This window comes from Erpetoichthys calabaricus, chromosome 16 (genome assembly GCF_900747795.2).
Source record: "Erpetoichthys calabaricus chromosome 16, fErpCal1.3, whole genome shotgun sequence".
Lineage (NCBI taxonomy): Eukaryota > Metazoa > Chordata > Cladistia > Polypteriformes > Polypteridae > Erpetoichthys > Erpetoichthys calabaricus.
The window spans coordinates 20,919,434-20,945,149 of record NC_041409.2 but is presented as its reverse complement, the minus strand read 5'-3'; the positions used below and the strand labels follow the sequence as shown (position 1 = coordinate 20,945,149).

Genomic DNA, 25,716 nt, shown 5'->3' with positions numbered 1-25,716 from the left:
GTATTTTATTCTAGTGGAATGCAGTATATTTATTGGCTGCTCTGTTTTGACTCAGTCTATAATCAAGATATTGTACTGTAATTAACAAAAATCATTAAAAATGTCAGTTTAACATCTTTTGCAGAGAAAAAGAAAACTGATACTTTGCTGTTTTTTTTTTTTTTTTTTTAGTTCTTTTGGGCTGCATGTGTCTTTCATAATATCTCATTATACAGAGGGAAAAAAAAAAGGACTACAAAGTATTAACTACCAGACAGTAGTACTGTCATGGTGGGCACTACTGCTGCCTTATGGATCCAACAGCCTGGATTCAAATCCCTTGCCAGTTTGCTGGTCATTTGTTGTGTGTATGTTTTTATTTTCCTTCACTACTCCAGTTTTTCTAGTATGCCCCAAAGATATACGGTACATGTTCAGTTTAATTTGTGGTCTTGTCTGTATGTGAGTGGCCCTTGTAATGGTTTGGTGCAACTTCCATGGTGGATTCCTGTCTTGTATCCATTAACACTGGGATAGTCTCTGGCCCACAGTGAATCAAAATTTGGATTAGTAATGTTATATTATCATTTCATAGTGTTTGAAGTTTTCTTTTTTTTTTCCCTTTATTTTTTTTCTTAGCACCTAAATCTGTCCTAAACAGTATGCTACGAGATCCTACTTTAATCGCTGACAGACATCTTTCTGACCAGGTGTATCAGGTATTTATTTGATATACTTGTAAGTATGTTCATGTACATCTTATTTATATGTGTGTGTATATATGTATGTGTACTAGCTTTTTTATTTTTTTATATACATATATTCTTCATCTTTAGTGCACAGTGAATGACTGCTGTTACGGGCCATTGGTAGACTGCATCAAACAGTATCCTTTGCTATACCCAACTAAAGTTAGGAATTCAAGAGAAGCCAATTATTAAATGTACTTTGCTAGCTTATAATGCACAAAGGTCTGCTTTAAAGACCATGCCATCACTCAAGAGATTTTCTTTTGCCCTTTGTGACTATTTTGATGTTCTTGTTGATTCCTCGTTTAAGCTGTGCCTCCAAGAAGAAATGCCTTTCCCATAAGTGAAGTAATGTGCAAGAAAAGGAGTTAGATTTGGAAACAAGAACTTTTGCTTTGACAGCAGCAAGTTAAATTAGTTACGTTTAACTAACTGATAAGAGTATACATGTGTCCAATTTGAGTTATTCTTCAAGGATGCTTTCTAAGAGTGGCTGATGAATGAATGTTGCAAATGAAAATTAAGCAATTCAGATTTAAGCTGTATTCAGGATTATTTTACATCATGGGTAAGTACTAGGGAGTTGTACCGTGTTAGCCAATGAAAGTTGTCATTTTGCTTGACTTTTCACTACATCATGGGTAATAAAATCTTGACAAGTTGTGAAAATGATTTACCTTGCGTAAGGATTTTGTATTCATTTGTTGCTATTTTCATTTATTTATTTATTTGTTTATTATTTGAATTCTTCCTTGTCAACTTAAGTACCATCTTTGTTTGGACAATGTTTTGATTGTTGAAAAAAATTTGCATTACACTCCTCTATACATCTGTGTAACAAACTTTTATCGAGTTTTATTCTTTCCTTGTCTGCGTTTGTTACACCCCACCTAAAATACAACTCACATTGGTATATTTTGTGTTGTTAAGAATATGCAAGAGCAAGTTTATTTATAATAAAAAATATCAGTCAGTCAGTCAGTCAGTCATTACCCAACCCGTTATATCCTAATACAGGGTCACGGGGGTCTGCTGGAGCCAATCCCGGCTAGCACAGGGCGCAAGGCAGGAACAAATCCCCAGGCAGGATGCCAGCCCACCGCAGGGCGCGCACACACACACACACACACACACACCAAGCACACACTAGGGACAATTTAGGACCGTCAATGCACCTAACCTGCAATTGTTGTTTAAAGTGTCTTGCACTGACTGATTTTGAATTTTACATGAGTGATTGGTTCCTGCCTTGTGCCCTGTGTTGGCTGGGATTGGCTCCAGCAGACCCCCGTGACCCTGTGTTCGGATTCAGCGGGTTGGAAAATGGATGGATGGATGGATGTTATGCAAGATCAAGTTTTGCTGCGTTGAAGTTGAGTGTCTCGCTTCTAAATGTAAACTTTCCTTCAGAGAGTTTTCTTTCTAGTTCCTTTGACAGAATATACATATTGTAGTTACCGTGGCTTTTAGCAGTGAGCTAGGCTAACTGGAAAGTAAAGTAATGCTATTCAAATGGCCTTGGCCTATAACAGTGATAATAGTGAAGCTATTATAATAGTAATAGTGAAGCTATGGTGGTTTGTTGCAGCAAGCCTAAAATATATGAAAAATATTGGCTTCCTTTCTAGTATGCCTAGCTGGGGGCTAACTGCAATGAGATGGACTTTCTAACTCAGCTACAGTATGTCATACATAAGAACATATTACTTGTGCCCATTTGTAATTAAAGTTATTAGAAGTAGATGGAGTTAAGAACTGTGGCCATAAATCTTTATGTAAACAAAAAACCTAAACTATGGTACTCTTTCATGTGTTCCTGTAAATGGTGTCAGGAGGTAATCATTTTAATTAAATTACACATATATGCCAACAGGGCATTATAAATTCAAGTCATACCCAGGATGGCATCCTGCTAAAACCACCATGATTCAAAATGACATGTATTCTAAAGGCAAGCTAAGTATGCATGTACTAATTTGTTCAAGATTAATGAAGTATAACAGCGCAAAGACATTACTAACACATTCACTAATATTCCGGATAGCATTTGATTAGAAATTTTATTTTTGCAAATCTTATTAAGTTATCCACATGCTAAACAGTTTTGTTTCAGCAAGCTTTCAATGAATTATGTGGCACTGAATTGACCTTTTACCTGTTGTCAAGAAAATGTTCATGTCATACATTTCATATAATGTATACTACTACAGTATACACAGTACACCTTTTACTTTCGGTGTTTATAAATAACTGTGTCTAAAATCATGCTGACTTAGAACTTTTTATTCTTCATGTTACCACAGTAACCTGCCTTAGCTGCTTGGTTTCCATAGCAACCATCTCTTACAGGTAAAAAGTGTTGCCTTTTTTCAGAAAATATGAGGAAAAATTGAACATCCACAGTACTTAATACTAGAACATTTCTTACTTCTACAATAGGAAAAATCTATGCAAAGTTAACCACTTCTGTAAAGCATTCTGCTTATAATAAATTGTTAATCAGTACATTGTTTGTGTATTGTATTAGCATTTCTGTGTCAAGCAAATGACAGAAAATATATATTAGTTATGATTTTCATAGTTCATGCAACTTCCCCAAACCAATATAGTTTGTGTCTAAGGTCCTCAGTCCGCTTTTTCATTAGAGGTTGCAGAGAGCCAGACCCTTTCTGGCACTTTGGTATGCAAGGCAGAGGCCATTCCAATGTGGGACAACAGCCTATCTCAGTGCATAAATAAATTCAGTCATACCAGTAAAGCCACACATACAATAAGATGATAGGTAGAGAAAAAGGTTAAAGGTACATTGTGAATTCAGTATACTTTGCATCTCACGATCTCACAAACTGAACATTTTATAAATGTTGTGCTTGTATTTTAGATAAATCTGTCTGATAGCTTAATCTTACAGACGTGCAAGGAGGGAAATGCATTGGATTAGGAGCTTTGTTGAACGTGTGGTCAATAATGGATTATCTGTATCCATTAGAAAACTGTAGGCACCAGGATTGCCAGACCTGAAAGGCACTTTACTGCCCAATCATTGTAATAATCATGGTAAATCCTGCAAAATCTTACAAAACTTAGCCCAATTTTGGTTAGTCCATTTCAAGCAAGCAAGCAAACTGCCACCCGACCCTATAACCCCTAAGCTGCAAGACTCTAAATTACACTCCTCTGATTGGATAATTGGGACTTAATTTGCATGAGAAAATGGAGCTAGACAGTTACATTCTGAGAGTAGTTTTCTCAATGGCTAAGGTCTGCTGGAGGTTACAACCTGCAGGATGAATCCTTTAAATTGATTTCTTGAAATAAATAAGAAAATGGTAGAAAAAATATAGCAAGCGCCTATTTGGTTATGTATGTTACATTTATTTTCTTTTATGTCAAAGAACATTACAAAGTTAGGGAAGGGCTGAGTCAGCATGCATCTGCAAAAGAGGAAAAAAAAAAAAGGCGATTTCTGAATTGAAAAGGAAATAAGGTAAAAGGCACAACATTTCAACTGTATAGCCATCGTCAGTTGTGACACTGAAATCTACTTTTCAGCTAGAATTAACCTTGAACTTTTTTCCTTCATGGTATGGTCACTACTAAACTCAAGCAATACAATTACACATATATTAGGGAAATTCAACACGTTTTGTTCACACAGGAAGCATCCTTTTAATAAAGATACACTGTCTAATACATACAGTGCAACCGGAAAGTATTCACAGCGCATCACTTTTTCCACATTTTGTTATGTTACAGCCTTATTCCAAAATGGATTAAATTCATTTTTTTCCTCAGAATTCTACACACAACACCCCATAATGACAATGTGAAAAAAGTTTACTTGAGGTTTTTGCAAATTTATTAAAAATAAAAAAACTGAGAAATCCCATGTACATAAGTATTCACAGCCTTTGCTCAATACTTTGTTGATGCACCCTTGGCAGCAATTACAGCCTCAAGTCTTTTTGAATATGATGCCACAAGCTTGGCACACCTATCCTTGGCCAGTTTCGCCCATTCCTCTTTGCAGCACCTCTCAAGCTCCATCAGGTTGGATGGGAAGCGTCGGTGCACAGCCATTTTAAGATCTCCCCAGAGATGTTCAATCGGATTCAAGTCTGGGCTCTGGCTGGGCCACTCAAGGACATTCACAGAGTTGTCCTGAAGCCACTCCTTTGATATCTTGGCTGTGTGCTTAGGGTCGTTGTCCTGCTGAAAGATGAACCGTCACCCCAGTCTGAGGTCAAGAGCGCTCTGGAGCAGGTTTTCATCCAGGATGTCTCTGTACATTGCTGCAGTCATCTTTCCCTTTATCCTGACTAGTCTCCCAGTTCCTGCCACTGAAAAACATCCCCACAGCATGATGCTGCCACCACCATGCTTCACTGTAGGGATGGTGCCAGGCTTCCTCCAAGTGTGATTACTGGCATTCACATCAAAGAGTTCAATCTTTGTCTCATCAGACCAGAGAATTTTCTTTCTCATGGTCTGAGAGTCCTTCAGGTGCCTTTTGGCAAACTCCAGGCGGGCTGCCATTTGCCTTTTACTAAGGAGTGGCTTCCGTCTGACCACTCTACCATACAGGCCTGATTGGTGGATTGCTGCAGAGATGGTTGTCCTTCTGGAAGGTTCTCCTCTCTCCACAGAGGACCTCTGGAGCTCTGACAGAGTAACCATCGGGTTCTTGGTCACCTCCCTGACTAAGGCCCTTCTCCCCTGATCGCTCAGTTTAGATGGCCAGCCAGCTCTAGGAGGAGTCCTGGTGGTTTCGAACTTCTTCCACTTATGGATGATGGAGGCCACTGTGCTCATTGGGACCTTCAAAGCAGCAGAAATTTTTCTGTAACCTTCCCCAGATTTGTGCCTCGAGACAATCCTGTCTCAGAGGTCTACAGGCAATTCCTTTGACTTAATGCTTGGTTTGTGCTCTGACATGAACTGTCAGCTGTGGGACCTTGTATAGACCGGTGTGTGCCTTTCCAAATCCTGTCCAATCAACTGAATTTACCACAGGTGGACTCCAATTAAGCTGCAGAAACATCTCAAGGATGATCAGGAGAAACAGGATGCACCTGAGCTCAATTTTGAGCTTCATGGCAAAAACTGTGAATTATGATGTATGTGCTTTCTCAGTTTTTTTATTTTTAATAAATTTGCAAAAATCTCAAGTAAACTTTTTTCACATTGTCGTTATGGGGTGTTGTGTGTAGAATTCTGAGGGGAAAAAATGAATTTAATCCATTTTGGAATAAGGCTGTAACATAACAAAATGTGGAAAAAGTGATGCACTGTAAATGGATTTAATAGTTTTTTTATATGCAGTAATGGAAAGCAAGATTACTTTTATGAGGAGAGGAAAGATTTAGGTTCAAGGTGGCAGAGGGTATCTCTGGAAATTACAGACTGGTAAAAAGCAGTGCAGATGTTGACCAATTTAAGCAAAAGACTGTAAAGTTACAATGAAAATGATTGGGGAGAGAAACTGGAAGATTATGAAGAGTTTTCAACATTTTTGTAACAAACGACATATAACAATCTTTTACAGAAGAAGTGGCATTTGAGATGTATTTTCAGTTTTTGGTATATGACTGCAGGTTATGTTCTCCTTATAATACCGCACAGCCACTTTCCATGATAAACACTGACTGTCTACAAGAGTTAGAAGTCTATGGACCTTACTGCGCAACACAGTCAAATTTACTCTTAACACTGTATATATGTCAATAGCAATACTCACTGTTTTGGGTTAATTTATCACTACTTGAGTTAATTTAACTGTGATTTTATTTTGGTAGTGAGTTAAAATGGGCAGAGGGGGAGAGAGTGAGATAAGAAATGAAATTCTTTGCTGCTGCATGTGAAAATCTGTTTGACCTAAACAGAAATGGTTGGTGTGTTAAGTAAATGAAGACCTACAAGGAATCAATGAATGTGCAGTCTGGGCTTATCCATGTTTCAAGAAGAGTAATTAAGACAAGGGAGAAATTTTCTTTCTAGATAACAAACTACAGATAATTCAGACCAGGTGGTAGTGGAGGACTGTGAGAAGACAGAATTAAGAAGTATTAGAGTGGTCTTTCTTCTTAAACCGATTTGCACCTCAGATCTAGCCCAACATCTGAAGCATAGAAAGGAAAGAGCATGGAAGAACAATTTACTAAATAAGATGGGGCTCTACCGGTATAACAAGAAAAAATGTTTGTTTAATGTGAATGAAATAGCATCTAAGAGGCACATACTGTCTTTGTAACTTAGGTTTTAAAAGCATTCAAGATTTTAAAATATTTTTCAGTATTTATTGTGAAGTCTTATTGATGCTACAAATAATAGTACACTATATATTTTTTGCAATAAAATGTTTACCACAGAATATTAATCTGTCTTTTAAAGAGTAAAAAAAAAAAACAACCAGGCCACAACCAGGTCGTGATAAGTGAACTTTCTTTAGAAAAGTAAATCCGACAGGTGAAGCTTCAGTTAAAGCAATGGTGTCTACTAATGTAATTTCCATAATTTTTAGTCCATTGTCTGGTCTTCTGCTTTGTTGTCACTATGGATGTTATCAGATGATCAAATTAAACCTAGCTAAAAGGAATCCAGAGTGGTAGATAACATTAACATTTGAGATTTACTTTAGATATTTGTTTATTTTTCCAAACCATAGGCATTAAGAGTGCACACTTATTTTTGGTGAACAAAATGTAATTTACCTTTCAACCTAACTTGAACATCATCATTGGATTATGGAAAAGAAAATGGAGAACCCAGGGAAAGCCCACAAAGATAGAAGAAAAACAATGGAAATTCCACACAGATAATAGTTAAGCTGTCATTTTAACCCAATGGCACTATGCTGCCCTTTTTGGTAGAATATTTATTTTTCTGTTGTATACTTATGTGTAAATGTTCAAACGTACAAATACAGTAATTAAAATGACATACATAGTAGTCTTAATCCAAAGCTGAATAGTGAGGAACATTTAATTTTCCAGCAGCATTATGAACAAGGTAGGACCCAACAGCATTATTTGCCAGTCCATCACAATAAAACTTGTATAGGTTTTTTTTTATCATTATTAGGATATGAATGTATGTTTTATCATTACCTTTGCCTATTCCAGAAATAAACATACTATATTCAGATTACTGTATTTTATAAAAAATGTAAAGTAGTAACTTGCCACAGTGGATTCAGAAAGCATTCAGAGCCCTTCACTTTCTGTAGATTTTATTGTGTTGTAGATTTAATTTTCAGTAGATAAATTTGCCATTTTTGCCCATCAGTCTACACTTAATAATCCATAATGAGAAACTGAAAACATATTTTGAGAAAGGTTTGCAAATTTATTAAAGAATCAAAAACTGAAATCTCTGATTGATGTAAGTATGCAGACCCTTTGCTGCGTCACTTCAAATTGCAGTTTGGTTCATCCTGTTTGCTTTTATTATCTTTGAGATATGTCTAGAACTTGATTGGACTTCCCCTGTAATACTTTCAGACTCCATTGTATGTTGTATAGTTCTGTAACTCAAAAAAAGAAAAGAAACGTATACACCTACTGTATAGTACTAATTTGGTAATTTTTTCCCTTCTCAGGTGTCATTTATAACTTCTTTAGTGCATCCCTTCATTCTAAAGAAATACCAGACACACTGATAGCAATAAACAAGCATGGCATATCTTGTCAAAGTGATGAATTAAGCAAATACGCTATAAATATAGAGTAGACAACAGTAGGTTCTTATTTAGTAAAATGTTTACTTAGAAGTTTTAAAGCTTTTTTTTTTTTTTTACACATTAGTGGCCCTTGAACCATAGATATTAATGCACAGTTCAGCGCAGTGATAAGAAACATTAGACAAGGGTGGTGAGTGCGAATGGATACAGAAATACACATGATCCTAAGAGTAGCTCAAGATTTAATTCACCTCTAGTAAAATCATGTTATATTAAAATTATGATAATTGAATTCATGCTATGTAAATGTCCATGACTTTGAAAAAGGCAATTGGCTCCATTAGTAAATTGTACTTGGATGGGCAATGTAAAAAGACTGATAGAAATTGTTTTTTCAGCAAACGGAGAAAAATTGTTACCCATCCTGTATAATTGCTTGTGTTTAATGATACATGTCTTCTTTTACCTCCTGTGTGACAGAAACAGATAGCTGAAGCTAACTTTTAGATGGTTATATCTCTCCCACCTCCATCTCTGATTAAAAATTATGATGCTTTTTTTTTTTAAACAGAACTATTACTTATTTGTCTGAAATTCTGAAAACACATTTGAAATTGCACTCTAGTCGTTAAAAACTACATAGACCTCTAACCTTACCATTATTTATTTTTAATGTGGGGGATGGGGGTGTTTGGTGGATAGAGAAAATTGTAGGCCCATGCTAGGATCTTTCGTCAAAGGATGATACGGTATGTAGTGCTTTATCCACTTTGTAGCTACATGACTGCTAAATGAGGTTTCTTGCAGCAACTTTTAATTGCAAAACTGCTACACTTATGTCTATATAATTTGTTTCTCATGTTGAGAGGGGTGCATTGATTTGCTGTTACACATCTAATTCATGAATCACTTAGCTATCGGGTAAGCAAAGAAAGTAGCTGTGACGACTTGTTCCCCCCTCATTCATAGACGTTTAAAGTACATCATGAGGCCCTGTGAAGGATTCACCCGTACATCGTGTTTTCTTTCTGCTTTTGCACAGGACTTTTTGTTGTACTCTATTCTTTGATATTTTGATGTTTACAAGGTTTTATTTAACCGCTGCTTTCCTAATTTTTATCTGTTTTGAGCTAGGAAAGTTTACAAAATATGAACGACATTTAGCCATTGATTATCCACAACCAACAACTATTAGTAGTGCAAGAATGCTATTTTTGTATCACTTGAATTGCAGTCTACTGTCTGTGAGTACATTTACAGTCCCCACAAGCCTATCTATTATACAATCCTATTAAAACTTGTTTCTTATACACCCTACAAATTCATATAATTACATCATCTTAATACCAAATAATTTTGCATATAAGTCATTGTTAAAAAATCATAAAGGTGCAATATCCCTTTCATTGATGATGCAGATAAATAAAAATAAAACAATTTCTACTTTCAAAACAGTTTAAAAATCCTTGATCACACTTGAATGTAACACTAGGTATACATTTTCTAGCACGATTTAATCTTGCAATAAACAACAGGGGTTATTTTTAAATGAGCATTCTCCCGCTCTGCACAGTACTGTGGTCAGGTTTTGGCTCATTGTTCCTGGCAGGCTAGTTTATGCTATTTTGTCTGACTTTGAATCATCTTGTGGACTCCGGAAGGACAGTGGCATGCATTTATTTCAGTTTCATTCCACAAGAAGATAATTAGGAGATAAAATGGATATAAATTTACTACTATTATAAATGGAACAAGGCTATTGCCTCTTTGTATGTTCTTCATGGAATATTCAGTTAGATTCTTATTGACGATGCATATTCTTTTTTTTAAAGCTACTTCAGTGATAGAGAAAAAGTCCAGTGGCCCAGTTCAATCCAATAACTGAATATGATATAATAACTGGAACAGCACTAGATAATGATTTTCTACAGTCTATCTTCAACCAATTTTAAAATGATTGAACTGTTTGGCATTGAAGAACAGGCAAAAACTCCAGCAGTCCACTGTGTAAAGTGGTTAGACAAATAATGAATTACCGCTGTAACTGACCCAAAATTAGATTCCACCAGGGATTGACAAAGTGGTGTACTACGTATTGTTTATTGTATTTTGAGTATTTTAGTGATTCTTGTACTTTAAAAACATAAGTAGTTGTTAGATCATTGAGCTACACTCACGCTTTGTGTTATAAGTGTTAGTTCAGGTTAGGTTGGGGAGCATGCACTGGTACAGCTCATTGCCATACCAACCACATGACGAAACAGCTCGGGATCCTGGTTGGCAACCCCCAGGCAGACACACTGTCCAGTCCCACCCTCCTGAAATGATCCTCTATCTGCCACAGCCAGGCGTTATGTGGGCGACTTCTTGGCTTGGTCCAGTCACTCGGGTCCTCAACAATGAAGATCCTGTGAGCCAGATCACCCTCGGGGAATGGCACCACAAGGCCGTAGTACCATAATTGATGTTCCATCACAGTGCAGGTAATGTGCCTCATTTGGGACTCCTTGAGCAACTACTCATTCAACACAAAGTCAAACCAGCGGTACTCAAGGATTCTCCGAAGAGACACAGCACCAAAGGAGTCCAGTGTTCATCTCGCGTCTCTGGATAACGTCCATGTCTGGCAACCATATAGCAAGACAGGAAGCACCAGCACTCTAAAGACTTCGACCTTCGTCCTTTTGCATAGATAGTGGGTGCTCCACACACCTCTTTCCAGCGACCTCATGACCTCTCTTGTTCTCCCAGGCCGTCTACTGACTTTGAGGTAAGCAAACCTCTCAACAAGGTTGACACTCTCTTTGCAGACAGACCCTCTGCTGATGGCTGTGCTTAAGAGGTCATTAAAGGCCCAGACACTTGGAGTCCTCACTCATTCTCTCGAGAGCCTCCATTCACTCTGCGAAGATCACAGCATCGTCAGCAAGGTCAGGATCAGTGAATCTTTCTTCGCCAAAAGATGCCCCACAGCTGCTGGGGAGTTAAAATATTATACAATTTAAATATTATACAGTGATTATTATTACGTATAGAGCACAGTGAACAGATATCTTGTGGGCTGTGGTCATATACAAAATAGAGAATATTCTCCGAGGAGGAAAGACATCATTGTTTCTTAAGTTTGTTTTGTGTGCAAGGAAATCAAGGATGCTGCATTTGACTGACCTTCACCCCTTCTAGCACAATGATGTCACCAACACACACGTTCTTCATGTCATTTTTTTTTTCCCCTCTAAGCTTGCTTATTTCAATATTGTGTAAGTTCTGAATGGATATGACACAAAGCCGGAAGAATCCTAAGATATGGAGTCAGTCCCCTGTTAGCCTCACAAGACAGTGTTCAGTAATGTTGTGCAACATATATTCTGCAATTTGTTTTAATTTTTATGTTTTTGTTGCTTTTTAGTGTTTAAACCTTGTATCAACAGAGAAATATTATTGTCTAGATCACTGTCGGGCAACCGGTGCGCCATGGAATTTTCTAGGGGCACCGCGAAAACTTTTGTAAAATATTTAAAATTGCTAGTGTTTTTGAACTTTTGGTTGATTAAAAAGATACTGTTTAAAAAAAAATATTTTATGTTGGAAAAACAGATTACGGTTAATCAGATTGTTGAATAAACGAATGTATTTATTTTGAATGCAAGTTGAAATTTTCGCTGTTCAACATTCATCATAATATTAACACCAGCGGTGTCAAAAACGCATCTCGTGAGACTTAAAAAGTCTCGTTGTTAGATCTCGCTCACTGTACGGATAGAAGAAGGCGGAGCAAATATAGAACGAGAAAATACGAACGCTACATTTCGGCTCTTGCCGACGAGAGAGTATCGCTGTATGGAAATGAAGTCTAAGAAACGCGAGAGACTTCAAATGATCGACAAGGAAATGCACGTCTGCCTTTCGAAAATTGATCCTCGTATCAGTCTCATATGTGCTGAAAAGCAATCTCAACATTCACATTAATTAAATTTAAGATTTATCCTTTGATTCCTTTATTAATAAAATGTCTTTCAAACTTGTAAAATTAACTTTTTTATTGGCGATTGTCCATAGATTGTGTCGTCACAACTTTATTTATGGGCAGTCCTTCAGGTGCGCCGCGAAAGAAAATTTTTGGACTTAGTGCGCCGCAACTCGAAAAAGGTTGCCTTTTTGGTCTAGATTCTTACTTTTGTTTGGTTCATTATATTATTATTTCTTCATTAGTTTATCACTGCCACTACTTATTAACTGTTTCAAAATAAGCTTTTTAGCAACACATTGTCCAACCTACTTAATCCAATTCATAGTTGCGGGGAGATGGCTCTTATCCTCACAAGGCTGCAGGAAGCACTCATGCATACACCTCACTGGCCAAATTTTTGATTTACCAGATAACCTAACCTGCACATATTAGGGGATATGGAAAAAGGGAGTGCATGTAATCTTCCACACAAGCACTGTCTGGCCATGAGATAAGAACCTTGGGTGCTGGATCTGTGTGTCCTCAGCATTAGCCACACCCGCTAGAAAATTTGGAGTTAGAATGAATAAACTATTTTGAGGTGGTTGGGGTGTGGATGCTAGGTGGGTGGCAATGGGACATCGCACAAACTCTGCCCAAACCTGTGGCCAGACTGGGATTTGGACTCAATACCACCAACTCAAACTGCTGTGCCATAACACAACCCAGTGGTACATCGTGCCATGATGAAAAGAAATTCAAGAAAACTCCCAGAAAGTAGTCGCTTGTATATGTTAGTCTGGAAGGAGATATGTACTTATTTCTTAGTCATTTTGGTTCCCCCATGGAATGACAGTTATTGTCCAAATGTAGAAATTTTGTGGCAGTATTGTCATCCCAGAAGTGGCCATTCTGCCAGAATTTCTTATTGAGAACCATCTAGTCATTTCATTTAAGTCCATGGGGAAATTTTCACGTGGGACATAAATATTATATTAAACAATATCAATAACAATATCAAATAAATAAAGCAAATGTAAAATAACTGTTGGGTTATACCTTGGGCGCTGTGGATACTTTTTGTATTTGCTATATTTGTCTTTTTCATCTTTATCATGATTAAATCATTTACACTGATTTATCCTAGCTGTTTTAGATTTGATTAGATTAGATTAAAAAACTTTAATTCGTCATTTATTGCCATTAATTGTGTAACGAAATTATATTGCTTGCTTTGTCTGTATGTCATTTGCTCACTTAAATACTAAAGTATAGTGGCATTTTATTACAAACTGTTATTTTGCACCATATAGTACATAGTATTAACAAAACAGCTAATTGTGGCACATCCAAAAAATAATTCCTGTTTAAATCAAGACTAATTCAAGACCTCAACTCTGTTTCTGTGAATCTGAATGTCTGTGGTTTCCATTAACTTAATTTATCTTAATAGTAAAATCTAGCAGTCAATAACTGTCTGCAATAATAGTTTAGCAGTTCTTCTTTGCTGAATCCACTCTTCCACAGTGTCATTCCATTTCTTTTCCTTCCATCTTTTGCCTTTGACAAGCTTTTGTAAGTTTTAGTAACATGGTGGTCAGACCTGTGAATAGTAAATGTGTGTGTTTCACCGTTCTGTGATTTATATGAGATTGTGGTTACATATTACAGTATATATGTTCATGTATTTTAGTGGTTTTATATTTAATGAATCAATAAAACAAAAGTTTTTATAATTCTGTGAGTGCCTGCATATATGTTTATATAAAATATATACATTCAGCCAGCTATGTACTTAATCATTTTTAATAACCAGCTTCTTGTACAGCAGGATTACCAGCCCTGTACTGTTGACTATGGTTGCCTCTGCTCTTTATGGTTTAAAAGGTGTGCCCTCATCAGTACAAATTTTCATACTGGCCCACCATCACTAAATTGAGATCTGCTAATTTTTTGTTTTTAAACTCATATTTACATTATGGGGAACATTTGTCTGAGGTTAGAGACTGCCTTATGCCATGACGTGATGACAATTATAGGATACCAGCTACAGGAACATTTGAAGGGTTTCAAGCCATGGCTTGTTAGCCTAAAGAATTGCTTATGTATGCTTTCTTTCTGTCAAACAAGTTAAAACTAAGAGTTGTGTTTTATTATAATTTAATTATGTGTGTGACCATACTTTTTAATTTGCATATGATATTTTTAGTTCCCAGAACACTACTTTAACGTATCTAGTAGTCACCTGATGACCTTTAAAATGGTTGCTTATCAAAGTTTAAAGTTATTGCAAATGTATTTTGGAGAAGCGTAACTATGAAAATCAATGTTTAGGAATATTGTAGAGCCAGCTTGATGGTACATTTGCTTGTCCACACTTATAGGGAGAACGTGCAACCAGACAGATATTAATACTTACAGGTAACAGTGCTGACTCTTGTGCCACTGTTCTTATAGTCTTAAGTCTTTGCTTGTTTTTAGTAATTTACTTGATAATTCCTTATTTACCAGTTGACTGGGAAGTATTCCTTACTTTAACTTTCTTAAATAAAAATGAAGCCCATACAGTTGGTGTTACCATTGTTTGCTGTTAAGAAAAAAAGAAAAGGATTGGGAGGTAGTGGCACATTGGAGATAAGGAAAAGAAGAGTTGTTTTTTTTTCTTTTTGAAACAGAATAGAGTCGCAATGAATCAAATTGTAATCAAATGTTTCTATCATTTGCATATTCTAGTCAGCTTAATAGTCTTTCTAAAGGAAAATGTCTAGTTTTAAAAGAATTAAAGGCTACATTTCAATGGGTAGAAAATGTTAGAGGATGGGTCTGTTTAATGGATTTAAACAGTTTCTCTGTTTGTAGCTGTGTCATTTAATTAAGTCATACCATTTAAAACAGGGGTGGTGTAGTTATATTTGTATAGCTACATTAATAGTGTTCTTTTTACATTACTTATTTATTTATTTGGACCTTTTGTGTTCTTATTATTATGAAATTTAACTTGCTTATTTGCAATTCAAAATTGATTTTTCTTTTTTAACATGCTCTTTTAAATACATACATTAAAGTTTAAATTTTCTGCTTTTACATTTATTATTTATTCACTTTTCTTTATGTAAACAGTCATGGGTGATTGGATCTTATCCAAACAGCATTTGGTGAAAGGTAGAATGCAAACTTTTACCTAAGATTTACAATGCATTAAGGTTCTATATATCAACAGAAAACAAAACTCAGGCATGTATATCGTAATGCACACATTTTCTCTTTACAGAATTACATTCAAATTACCGTATTTTTCGCACCATAAGACGCACTTTTTTTTCCCCCAAAAGAAGGTTGGAAATGTCTGTGCGTCTTATGGAGCGAATATTGTGTCACAGACCATGATGTGTATTACCTGACAAAAGTCAACATCCAGGGGTAGAGGACGACAAAACCCACTGTTACGTTGCAGGCATTCCCTCTGTGCTTGGAGGAATGTTAGACTCATTGACTCGGCATCTAATCCTTGCGTGTGCGTGAGTTGCGAAATGTAAACAATGGTATGATGGCATCGACATCTCACGAGGGAGCGAAACGAGTGCAGAAAACAAATGTTTTGCGCATTATCACTGAGTCGGACTTTTGTTGAGAGTGATCAGGAGATCGAACAAAAGAGTGAGGAACTGGCATCAGCTGATCGGGACACCAGCCGATGCCGCCCCTGCTGAACGCATTCGTGCACCTATGGCAAGGTTCGTGTGGGAGGAATACCTAGACATTGATCCGTGGGAGCCAAACTGGCTACCGGACTTCACAAGACAGTATGGCTTGCTGTTGGACTCGACAGATTACCAGCCGCTGGACTACTTCAGGCTGTTCTTTCCTGAAGCTGCCTTTCATCTACTGTCAGACGAGACAAACTGGTATGCGGAACAATTTTTTGAATCGAGGGCTGTGCTTGCACCGCATTCTCGTTTTTCAAACTGGAAACCCACAACAAAACACGAGATGAAGGGCTTTGTGGCATTACAAATATAGATGGAACTAGACTGGCGATATAACTTCAGGGAGCATTGGTCCAAACGTGCTTTGTCCCCTGGTGGCTTTGGACAGGTTATGCCGCGTGAAGATAGGTACGTGCTCCTGCAAAGTGATTGTGAGCAACTGAGCTTCATAAATTCTGACACTAGCGATGAGGAGTTCTTGGGGTTTCCATAAAACTAGAAGAGTGCCTGAACCTTAAAGTCTCTCCTTATTTATTAATGACGGTGATGATGTTTCTTAATACCGCTGTTGAATTTACATGGTTGAAATATTATTCTGCTATATTTTATTAAACATATTAGTACACCATTTGGTTCAGAATATTTTTCTTCTTGTTTTCCTCCTCTAAACCTAGGTGCGTCTTATGGTGCAAAAAATACGGTATTTTTATTTGTGGATATTGGAAAATTGTCAAAAATTAGCTTTCAGTGGATCCTTGTGAGATGAGCCACTATTTTTATAGCAAAGCATTTGACAAAAATTGAGAATAAAATGTTTAAGTAAATTTTCTTAACGTCATTATTTTCACATAAAATTATACACAGTAAATGTATTCAGTCCCCAAATACTAAAACATGGCATGTTAATTAACCATTGGCCGGGGAAGGGGACATCCACTGATGCAATGACTTTTTATTTTAAAGATAACATTATTTTCTTTTGTTCTCAAAGCTTCATTTCTTTCTTATAAAGGCTACTAACTGCAATGGGTAACATTTGTGCCTGTACACCTCAGTCTATATATCCAAAAGTAGAAGTCTTGTCAGCCTGGCCACTTTGAATCATAACTTTAGTAATAATGCCTTATGCCTTCTACTGTGTGCCAGCTGATTCATGTAATGTAAGGGAGTGCATCATCTTTACAATGTGGTATTCAACTTCTTTTTCTGAATGTGAACTTGCTTTTGCTCCTATACAGTTTCTTATCCTGTATTCTCCTGCAGCAGGTTAATTCTGCTTAACTGAGCCATGAGCTTGGAATGACAAGGGAGTGCATCTGATTTATTGAAATGGCAACAGATGTTCCATGTAAAAATATTCCATGCATGCATATTCTGCTTAGTATCATGGGGAACCCATGTTCTCCTTCTCCCCTTTCAAATACTTTTGTAGAAAGTTGATATTAAATACCATGGAAGTTATTTTCCTCACCACTACAGCTTGAAGCTTTTTATTTTTTATGAGTCACCTTACATATGTGGTTAACCCATTCTACTAGCATGCATTATTCCTCTCTGGATCATCTACAAGCTTGTTTAAGCTGTTTGAGTCCAAAAAGAAAACTTCCTTTGGAAATTTGGATTTTTTTTTGGTTGACAATCCAATTTGCCTTATTTGCCACGTGGAACTGTTACATTTTTTTTACTTGCAGCCTCAAATAATGTACTTATACTGTTAAAACTTATAAAAAGCAATATAAGACAGTGTGCAGTAATATTGTACAACATACTTTATATTCTGCAATTTTTTAATTTTTATGTTTTTATTGCTTTTTGGTGTTTAAACCTTATATCAACAGAGAACTGTACTTTCTCCGGTCCTGTACAGCCTATATACATCGGACTTCCAATATAACTCTGAGTCCTGCCACGTGCAAAAGTTTGCTGACGACACTGCTATCGTGGGCTGCATTAGGAGTGGGCAGGAAGAGGAGTATAGGGACCTAATCAAGGACTTTGTTAAATGGTGCGACACAAACCACCTACACCAGAACACCAACAAAACCAAGGAGCTGGTGGTGGATTTTAGGAGGCCCAGGCCCCTCATGGACCCCGTGATCATCAGAGGTGACTGTGTGCAGATGGTGCAGACCTATAAATACCTGGGAGTGCAGCTGGATGATAAATTGGACTGGACTGCCAATACTGATGCTCTGTGTAAGAAAGGACAGAGCCGGTTATACTTCCTTAGAAGGCTGGCGTCCTCCAACATCTGCAATAAGATGCTGCAGATGTTCTATCAGATGGTTGTGGTGAGTGCCCTCTTGTATGCGGTGGTGTGCTGGGGAGGCAGCATAAAGAGGGACGCCTCACGCCTGGACAAACTGGTGAGGAAGGCAAGCTCTATTGTAGGCATGGAGCTGGACAGTTTGACATCTGTGGCAGAGCGACGGGCACTGACCAGACTCCTGTCAATCATGGAGAATCCACTGAACAGGATCATCTCCAGACAGAGGAGCAGCTTCAGCGACAGACTGCTGTCACCGTCCTGCTCCACTGACAGACTGAGGAGATCGTTCATCCATCACACTATGAGACTCTTCAATTCCGTGCTGGGGGGGCGCGGAGGAATGTTAACATTATTCAAAGATATTGTCTGTATACCTGCATTGTTATCACTCTTTAATTTAATATTGTCTTTATCAGTATGCTGCTGCTGGAGTATGTGAATTTCTCCTTGGGATTAAGAGAAAAGCCAAGCAAAATGACACCTTTTATTGGCTAACTAAACAGATTACAATATGCAAGCTTTCGAGGCAACTCAGGCCCCTTCTTCAGGCAAGATGTAATACAGAGACTGGAGTTCCCTATGTTTATATACACACTCTAGGACAAGAAACAACATTGGTAAATCTTTAAATGAGAAATTTTAAATGTAAAAAATTAATAGATTCATTCAGGCTAGGGTTAATTTAACAAGAGAGAGAGAAGAACAATGTATGGTCAAGATCTCTGGATAAGATAACTGTCCAACAAAGTCTCTTTTAAAGTTTGTAATGAGCCTGGCACTCCTTGGGATTAATAAAGTATCTATCTGTCTGTCTGTCAATCAATATTGTCTAGATTCTTACTTTTGTTGGTTCATTGTATTATTATTTCTTCATTAGTTTATCACTGCCTCTACTTATTAACTGATTTTACAATTAGTCTGAGTATATTTTTCAAAATAAGCTTTTTAACAACACATTGTCCAACCTGCTTAATCCAATGCATAGTTGCAGGGAGATGGCTCTTATCTTCACAAAGTTGCTTGCATAACAGCCAGTGGCCACATTTTTTGAATTACTAGATAACCTAAACTGCACATCTTTGGGGATATGGAAAAAGGGAGAGCATGTAATCTCCACACAGACATTGACTGGCCATTAGGTTAGAACCTTGGGTGCTGGATCTGTGAGTCCTCTGTGCTGGCCTACTTTTTAGCTGTTTATTTTTTTTTATACTGTATGTATTTCATATTTTGCTTGCACAATTATTAGTGCTGTTCAATTGCTTTATTATTATCATATTCATAATTAAACATTTTAATCAAGTTATCTTTATGGCTGAAGAGCTATTTGCATAGTTTTAGTGATGCTTGTGAAATTGAGCTATTGAGCTTTTTAGAGTAACTTTAAAAGTGATAGGCATTAGTCGTCACTCCAGAAGGTTCAGATGATTTCTATTATGGATATTTCTGTGTTTTCAAGGCAAAATTTAAACTTTTTCCTTAACCAGTTATTTCTAGCGCCATTGGACAAGAACATGAAATTCTGCTGCGAGATATGCTTAAAGAAAGAAATCTGTCCTTTTTAGGTAAGCACATTTTCTACATCATAGCGTTTAGCAGCTGTTCTTTATTAGGAATATGAACCCAGTGTTCAGTGTTTTCTCTAGTAAAGAAGAGTCACATTTTTCATGTTGTGCATGTTTTTTTTTGTCTTGTTTTAAAAATGACCAGGACTGTAATATTTTACATATGCTTTATACCAGTCAAGTATTATTCTATGTTAGAGTAAATATGCTTGCTCCTGTATAGTGCCAGGCTCACTTATGTTCAAAGCACACATTTGTCTACCTCTGTTATATTGCTGGGTGCATTCAGAGGTTGTGTGGCAAACAGCACAAACTTTGAACATTTTGCTATTCATGAAGACTGTAGGCCTCAAAGGAAGTACTCGCATAGATTTACAGGAAGCCTTCACGCCGAAAGAGAATACAATTTGAAGTCTTCCCTGTTTATTCTGCTAATCTTCCCCCCCAAAGTAAAAACAAACCATACATTCTTAAATTAAAAATAATATGTTTAGGGTAACCCCGCATGGGAACAATGAAGATAAAGACCTTATGACTGAAACCGAAATTCATTTAACACCTGTCTACTTAAAGAAGTCCAAAAGCGTTTCTGTTGTCGTTAAGAAGATATCATTTATTTGGGCTCAAAGTGCTGACCTTTCACGGAGCACAACAGTGGAATGTTCTAAAACTGTCAGAGTTTCAGCACATTGGCTGTGAAACCACTGTCCTCGACTGATAAATGGATTGGAAATAAGCTACCCAACAGTGGGAATGGGCCATTAATTTTAATCAAAGGTGATGTAAAAAGGCGAATGGGCTGCATGACAATGTCAACAGCCCAGTAGGTGTTAAGAGAGACCACACAGCTTTTCCTTTTACTTGCTTTAACCATTAGTTGAGGATGGGTGAAGACAGAAAGGCATGCCTGGAATTGAATGACCAGGTCATTCCAAAATTTAATGGAGAAATCAGGTGTTCCAGAGATTATTGCAAAATTGCACAAAGCCTCAAGGGCAGTGGAAAAGAAAGCTAGCAGATCAATCTTTTAAAAGACATGGACAAGCATCCTTTAAAACTCTTCTAATTATTGTAGATAAGAATAATGGACAGCAGCTTTGTCAAAGGGGGGAGTTTTCCAAGATTGGAATTTGTATAAATTCAATAAAGCTGCATTTGACATTTTGCTGCAGAATTAATCTAAGAACTTACCCAACATACTAATCTTACTTATCTTTTTTTTAATATTCTTAGTGATTTCCACTGACTCCTATTTTCCAATAAAAATATGAACTTCATGGTCTTTGTGTCTCCATGTGTTTCCTGTGATAGTTCTTCTTTTTCCTTGACTTTAGAGCAAAAGAGACAATTTATAATTTTGGAAAAGCGGTTAATGAATATAAATCTAAAACATAAATTTCTTTCACAGATGAAAACCAGCTGCGTGTTAAAGGTTATGACAAAACACCTGATATCATACTGGAGGTCCCAATTGGTATGTATGTGATATCTTTTGATGTAGCAGACTGTGTTTTGTCAAAACATAAACCTTGATTATTTTATTTATTGATTTAATTTTTATTCAACATAATGTGTATTTTCTTATTATTTGAATTCTGTTTTCTGCTTAATCAAAATTTATGCAAATGAAGCAGTACCATTGTACTAAACAATATGAAACAGCACTGGGATGTAACCAGTCCACTAGCAGTTATGTTCAATATGTATACAAGCTGGCCTGTCATGTGTCCTGTTGGCATGTATTCTGACATTAATAGCAAGTTACCATGCCAGCATTACTGGGTAACCATTAGTGGGGTAGTGCTCTGCCTCATAATTCTATACAGTATCTCTAAAGTGCAAATTAGTAAGGGTGCCCAGAAAAATAAAGAAAACGCGTGCCCTGTTGAGGTAGGAAATACATTTTTGCAGGATGCCAGAAGGCAGATGATCAAATATTTGACAAAACTGGCTGATCCTTGGTCAAGTAGGAACATGCAACAAACGAAGGGAGTGCACTGGGGGACTGAAGGAGATTAGTATCAGAAGTGTCCCAGCTGATAAGAAATCAGAAGGGAAGCCTTGTATGTTACAATAGTCTTCCTGCTACCCATTAAAGTAGGCATGTGGCTTGGGGTTTCCTGGCCTGTTAATTAGGTGCTCGGGTGTGTATATCAGGAACACCTGGAGGAACCAGAGAAAATCCCAGAATAATGGGCCAAGGACCTTCAGAGTCCACTCCTCACTCTGGATGTAGCTGATAGCATGTCCCCCAAAGTAGTTTCTAACTATAGATTAACAGCTTCTTCCTGTTGTACGCTTATTTAGTATAGAGAGGAAAAGATGGCAAAAGAAGGAGGGAAAGTGGAATGTAGGAGAAGGAGGAGGAGACCTTGAACTAGGAGGTATTTGGCAGGCAAGTTAATGGGCCATCCTATGTGAATGATAAGGGCAGAGCCCATATTAGGGAGGTTCTGGGTGGCTATTGGATTTTGTTGTTTTTTATTTCAGTTGTGTTGTACATTTTGTCTCCCATAAGCCATACCATTTGTTTTCATATTTTTTTTGTCATAATAAAATATTGTTTGTATTTAGGGATTTATTAAAACTGTCTCTTCCTGTCCACAACATACAGTATGTGACAAAATAATTCCTAGTTGCAATAAACAAATACTTTAAGAAAAAGTGTTCCCAAATGTGTTAAAAGTTCAGATTTATTGTCATGTGTACATAGTGCACTGATAATTCTCACTTGCTTGTCTCCTAGGAATAGTAATGGTGATGGAGTACCAACAAAAAGACGCACGCAAAACCTGTGTAATATGCGCTGTATATGCCATCCTATACAATTTACAGAATATGTATACAGGAACACATACAGTGTTTGTTATTATGGCTAACTGTTCTGTAACCTTGTGACCTGTGGATAGAAACAGTCCTGGAACCTACTGGTATGAATGTCAGTGGTCCAGTACCATTAGCCAGGAAGGAGTCAGAAAAGTTCCTCTCTAGGATGACTGCGGTCATTAACAATACTGTTTGTCTACCTAAGGCATTGAGTGTATATACAGTATGTACTGAAGAGAAGGTAGCTCTGTGCTTGTAATATTCTGTGCTGTCTTCACCTCGCTCTGTAATACTGGTACTGCTGTATCAGGATGTTGTTATTATTATTATGCAGCCAGTCAGGATTGGGCTTTACATTGTTCTTGTAGAAGTTAGTGAAAAGAGATGGAAAGTTTGAGCTTTCTTCAGATGTTTGAAGAAGTAAAGGTGTTGGTAAGTCTTCTTGACTCATTGACTTCATCAGAAATGTGAAGCTGTGGTCTGCGTCATACTTCCTGAAGTCTAGAACCACTTTCTTGTTTTTGCTGACATTAACGATGAGATTGTCTACCTTGTGTTTCTGTGTCATCAGATAAACATTTTGTCTCTGATCTGTCTTGTCATTGTTTGTGTTAAGCTTTAAGATGATTCTATCATCTGCAAATTTAATGATGGAGTTAGTGCTGTGTTATCACTGATTCATACTGTGCCCTCCATAATGTTTAGGACAAAGACACGTTTTCCTTGATTTACCTCTCTGCTCCGCAGTTTAAAATTACAAGTCAAACAATTCAGACATGATTAAAGCACACATTGTATTTGCAAACATTTCAGTGACACCAAAATGACAACACTTTTTGTACATGATTTCCCCCAATTTCAGGGTACCATAATGTTTGGGACAATTAGCATCACAAGTGTTCGTGATTATTCAGGTGTTTTTCATTAGTGCAGGCATAATAAACCTAGAGTTACTTCTACCCTTTAGAGTGTGTAGTTGCCATTGTTCAACAGGAGGACAAGAACTATGTCAATGAAAGTTAAAGAAGCCATTATGAGGCTGAAAAACAAGAATAAAACCATTAGAGACATCAGTAAAATCTTAGGATTACATAAGTCAACTGTCCGGAATATCACTGAGAAGAAAGAACGCACTAGTGAGCTCAGTAATCACAAAGGGACTGGTGGGCCAAGGAAGACCTCCACTGCTCCACAGACACTACTATCTGCAGAAGACTTCATCAGCAGAAGTACAGAGGCCACACTGCAAGATGTAAACCACCAGTTAGCCACAAAAACAGGGTGGCCACATTGCAGTTTGCAAAAAAAGTACATAAAACAGCCTTCAGAACTCTTGAAAAAGGTTTTGTGGACAGACATGACAAATATGAACCTTTATCAGAGTGATGGCAAAAGCAAAATATGGAGACGAAAAGGAACTGCTCAAGATCCAAAGCATACCACCTCATCTGTCAAAAATGGTGGGGGTGTCATGGCTTGAGCATGTACAGTTGCTACAAATACTGTCATGCTTATCTTCAGGATGATGTAACTGCTGACAGCAGTTTCACAATGAATTCCGGGTGTATAGAAACATCTGCTCAAGTTCCAGTAAATGCCTCCAAACGCATTAGATGGTGCTTCATCCCATAACAAGATAATGATCCCAAACCTACTGCTAAGGCAACATAGGTGTTTTTCAAAGCCTAAAAAGTCTTCAATGGCCAAGCCAGTCACCTGATTTAAATCGACTGAGCATGCCATCCATATGCTGAAGAGAAAACCTAAAGGGATAAGCCTCCAAAACAAACAGGAGCTGAAGATGGCTGTATTAGAGGCTTGGAAGAGCATCATCAGAGAAGATACTCAACATCTGGTGATGTCTGTGAATCGCGGACTTTAAGCAGTCATTGCATTAAAGGGATGTACAACAGAGTACTAAATATGACTGCTTTAATATATCTGCCATTGTGGTGCCCCAAATATTGTGGTGCCCTGAAAAGGGGGACCATATATAAAAAGTGTGGTAATTTCTACATGGTGTGGCCAAAAAGTATACAAATACTCTTAAATTAAAGTCTGCAATGTACATTTTATGCACATCTGAATTGTTTCATTTGTAATTTTAACCTGTGGAGCAGAGGGGTAAATCTAGAGAAAAATGTGTCTTTGTCCAAAACATAATGCAGGGCACTGTAGGTGAACAAAAACTGTTGCATGCATCTGTGAAGTACCTTTGTTGAAGGTCAGTATATATAAAGGTTGTGATAATGCTAATCTTGGTTAGGATGTCCAAAATTCAGTTGCAGATTGTGGTGCTAGGTCCTAACCTGACAGCTTTGGTAGTCGTCTTGAATGGTACGGCAGTGGTCTTTAAACAGGTCTCTGGCATAGCAAACTTTATTATGCCAGAATGTTATGAAGGAATATGTTATCGTCAGTGGACTATTTTTGATAATGTACAAATTGAATGATATCCATACTTTCTTGATTAGTATGTTTTTATAAATATTTCATGTACACTTTGGAAAACATCATTGGAGTTTTTTTTTTTTAATTATATGTGTCACCAGTTGGAATGCTTTCTTAGCACTTCCAATAAACTTTTTTTTTGCATAAATTTATATAGATTTTCAAAAGAGAATCTGTTCAATAGTGTTTAAGTAGCCCTCGGTAATTTAAGCTTAATTTTTGCAGGTATTCCAAAAATCATCTTTAAAGTTTTTTTAACTCATGTACAGTTAGGTCCATAAATATTTGGACAGAGACAACTTTTTTCTAATTTTGGTTCTGTACATTACCACAATGAATTTTAAATGATGCAATTGAAGTGCGGACTTTCAGCTTTAATTCAGTGGGGTGAACAAAACGATTGCATAAAAATGTGAGGCAACTAAAGCATTTTTTGAACACAATCCCTGCATTTCAGGGGCTCAGAAGTAATTGGACAAATTAAATAACTGGGAATGTGCATTTCTAATACTTGGTTGAAAACCCTTTGCTGGCAATGACAGC

At 37.1% G+C, this 25,716-nt stretch overlaps 1 protein-coding gene across 2 annotated transcripts in view; it reads left to right on the top strand.

Moving 5' to 3' along the window:
- cdin1 (CDAN1 interacting nuclease 1) overlaps positions 1-25,716 on the top strand; it is a 280,193-nt gene that overhangs the window by 67,957 nt on the left and 186,520 nt on the right. For both annotated transcript variants that reach the window (XM_028821661.2, XM_028821662.2), the window contains exons 6-9: positions 619-698; positions 816-865; positions 19,829-19,896; positions 21,305-21,370. In XM_028821661.2, coding sequence (XP_028677494.1) covers positions 619-698; positions 816-865; positions 19,829-19,896; positions 21,305-21,370 — 264 coding nt within the window. The remainder of the gene's footprint in view (positions 1-618; positions 699-815; positions 866-19,828; positions 19,897-21,304; positions 21,371-25,716) is intronic.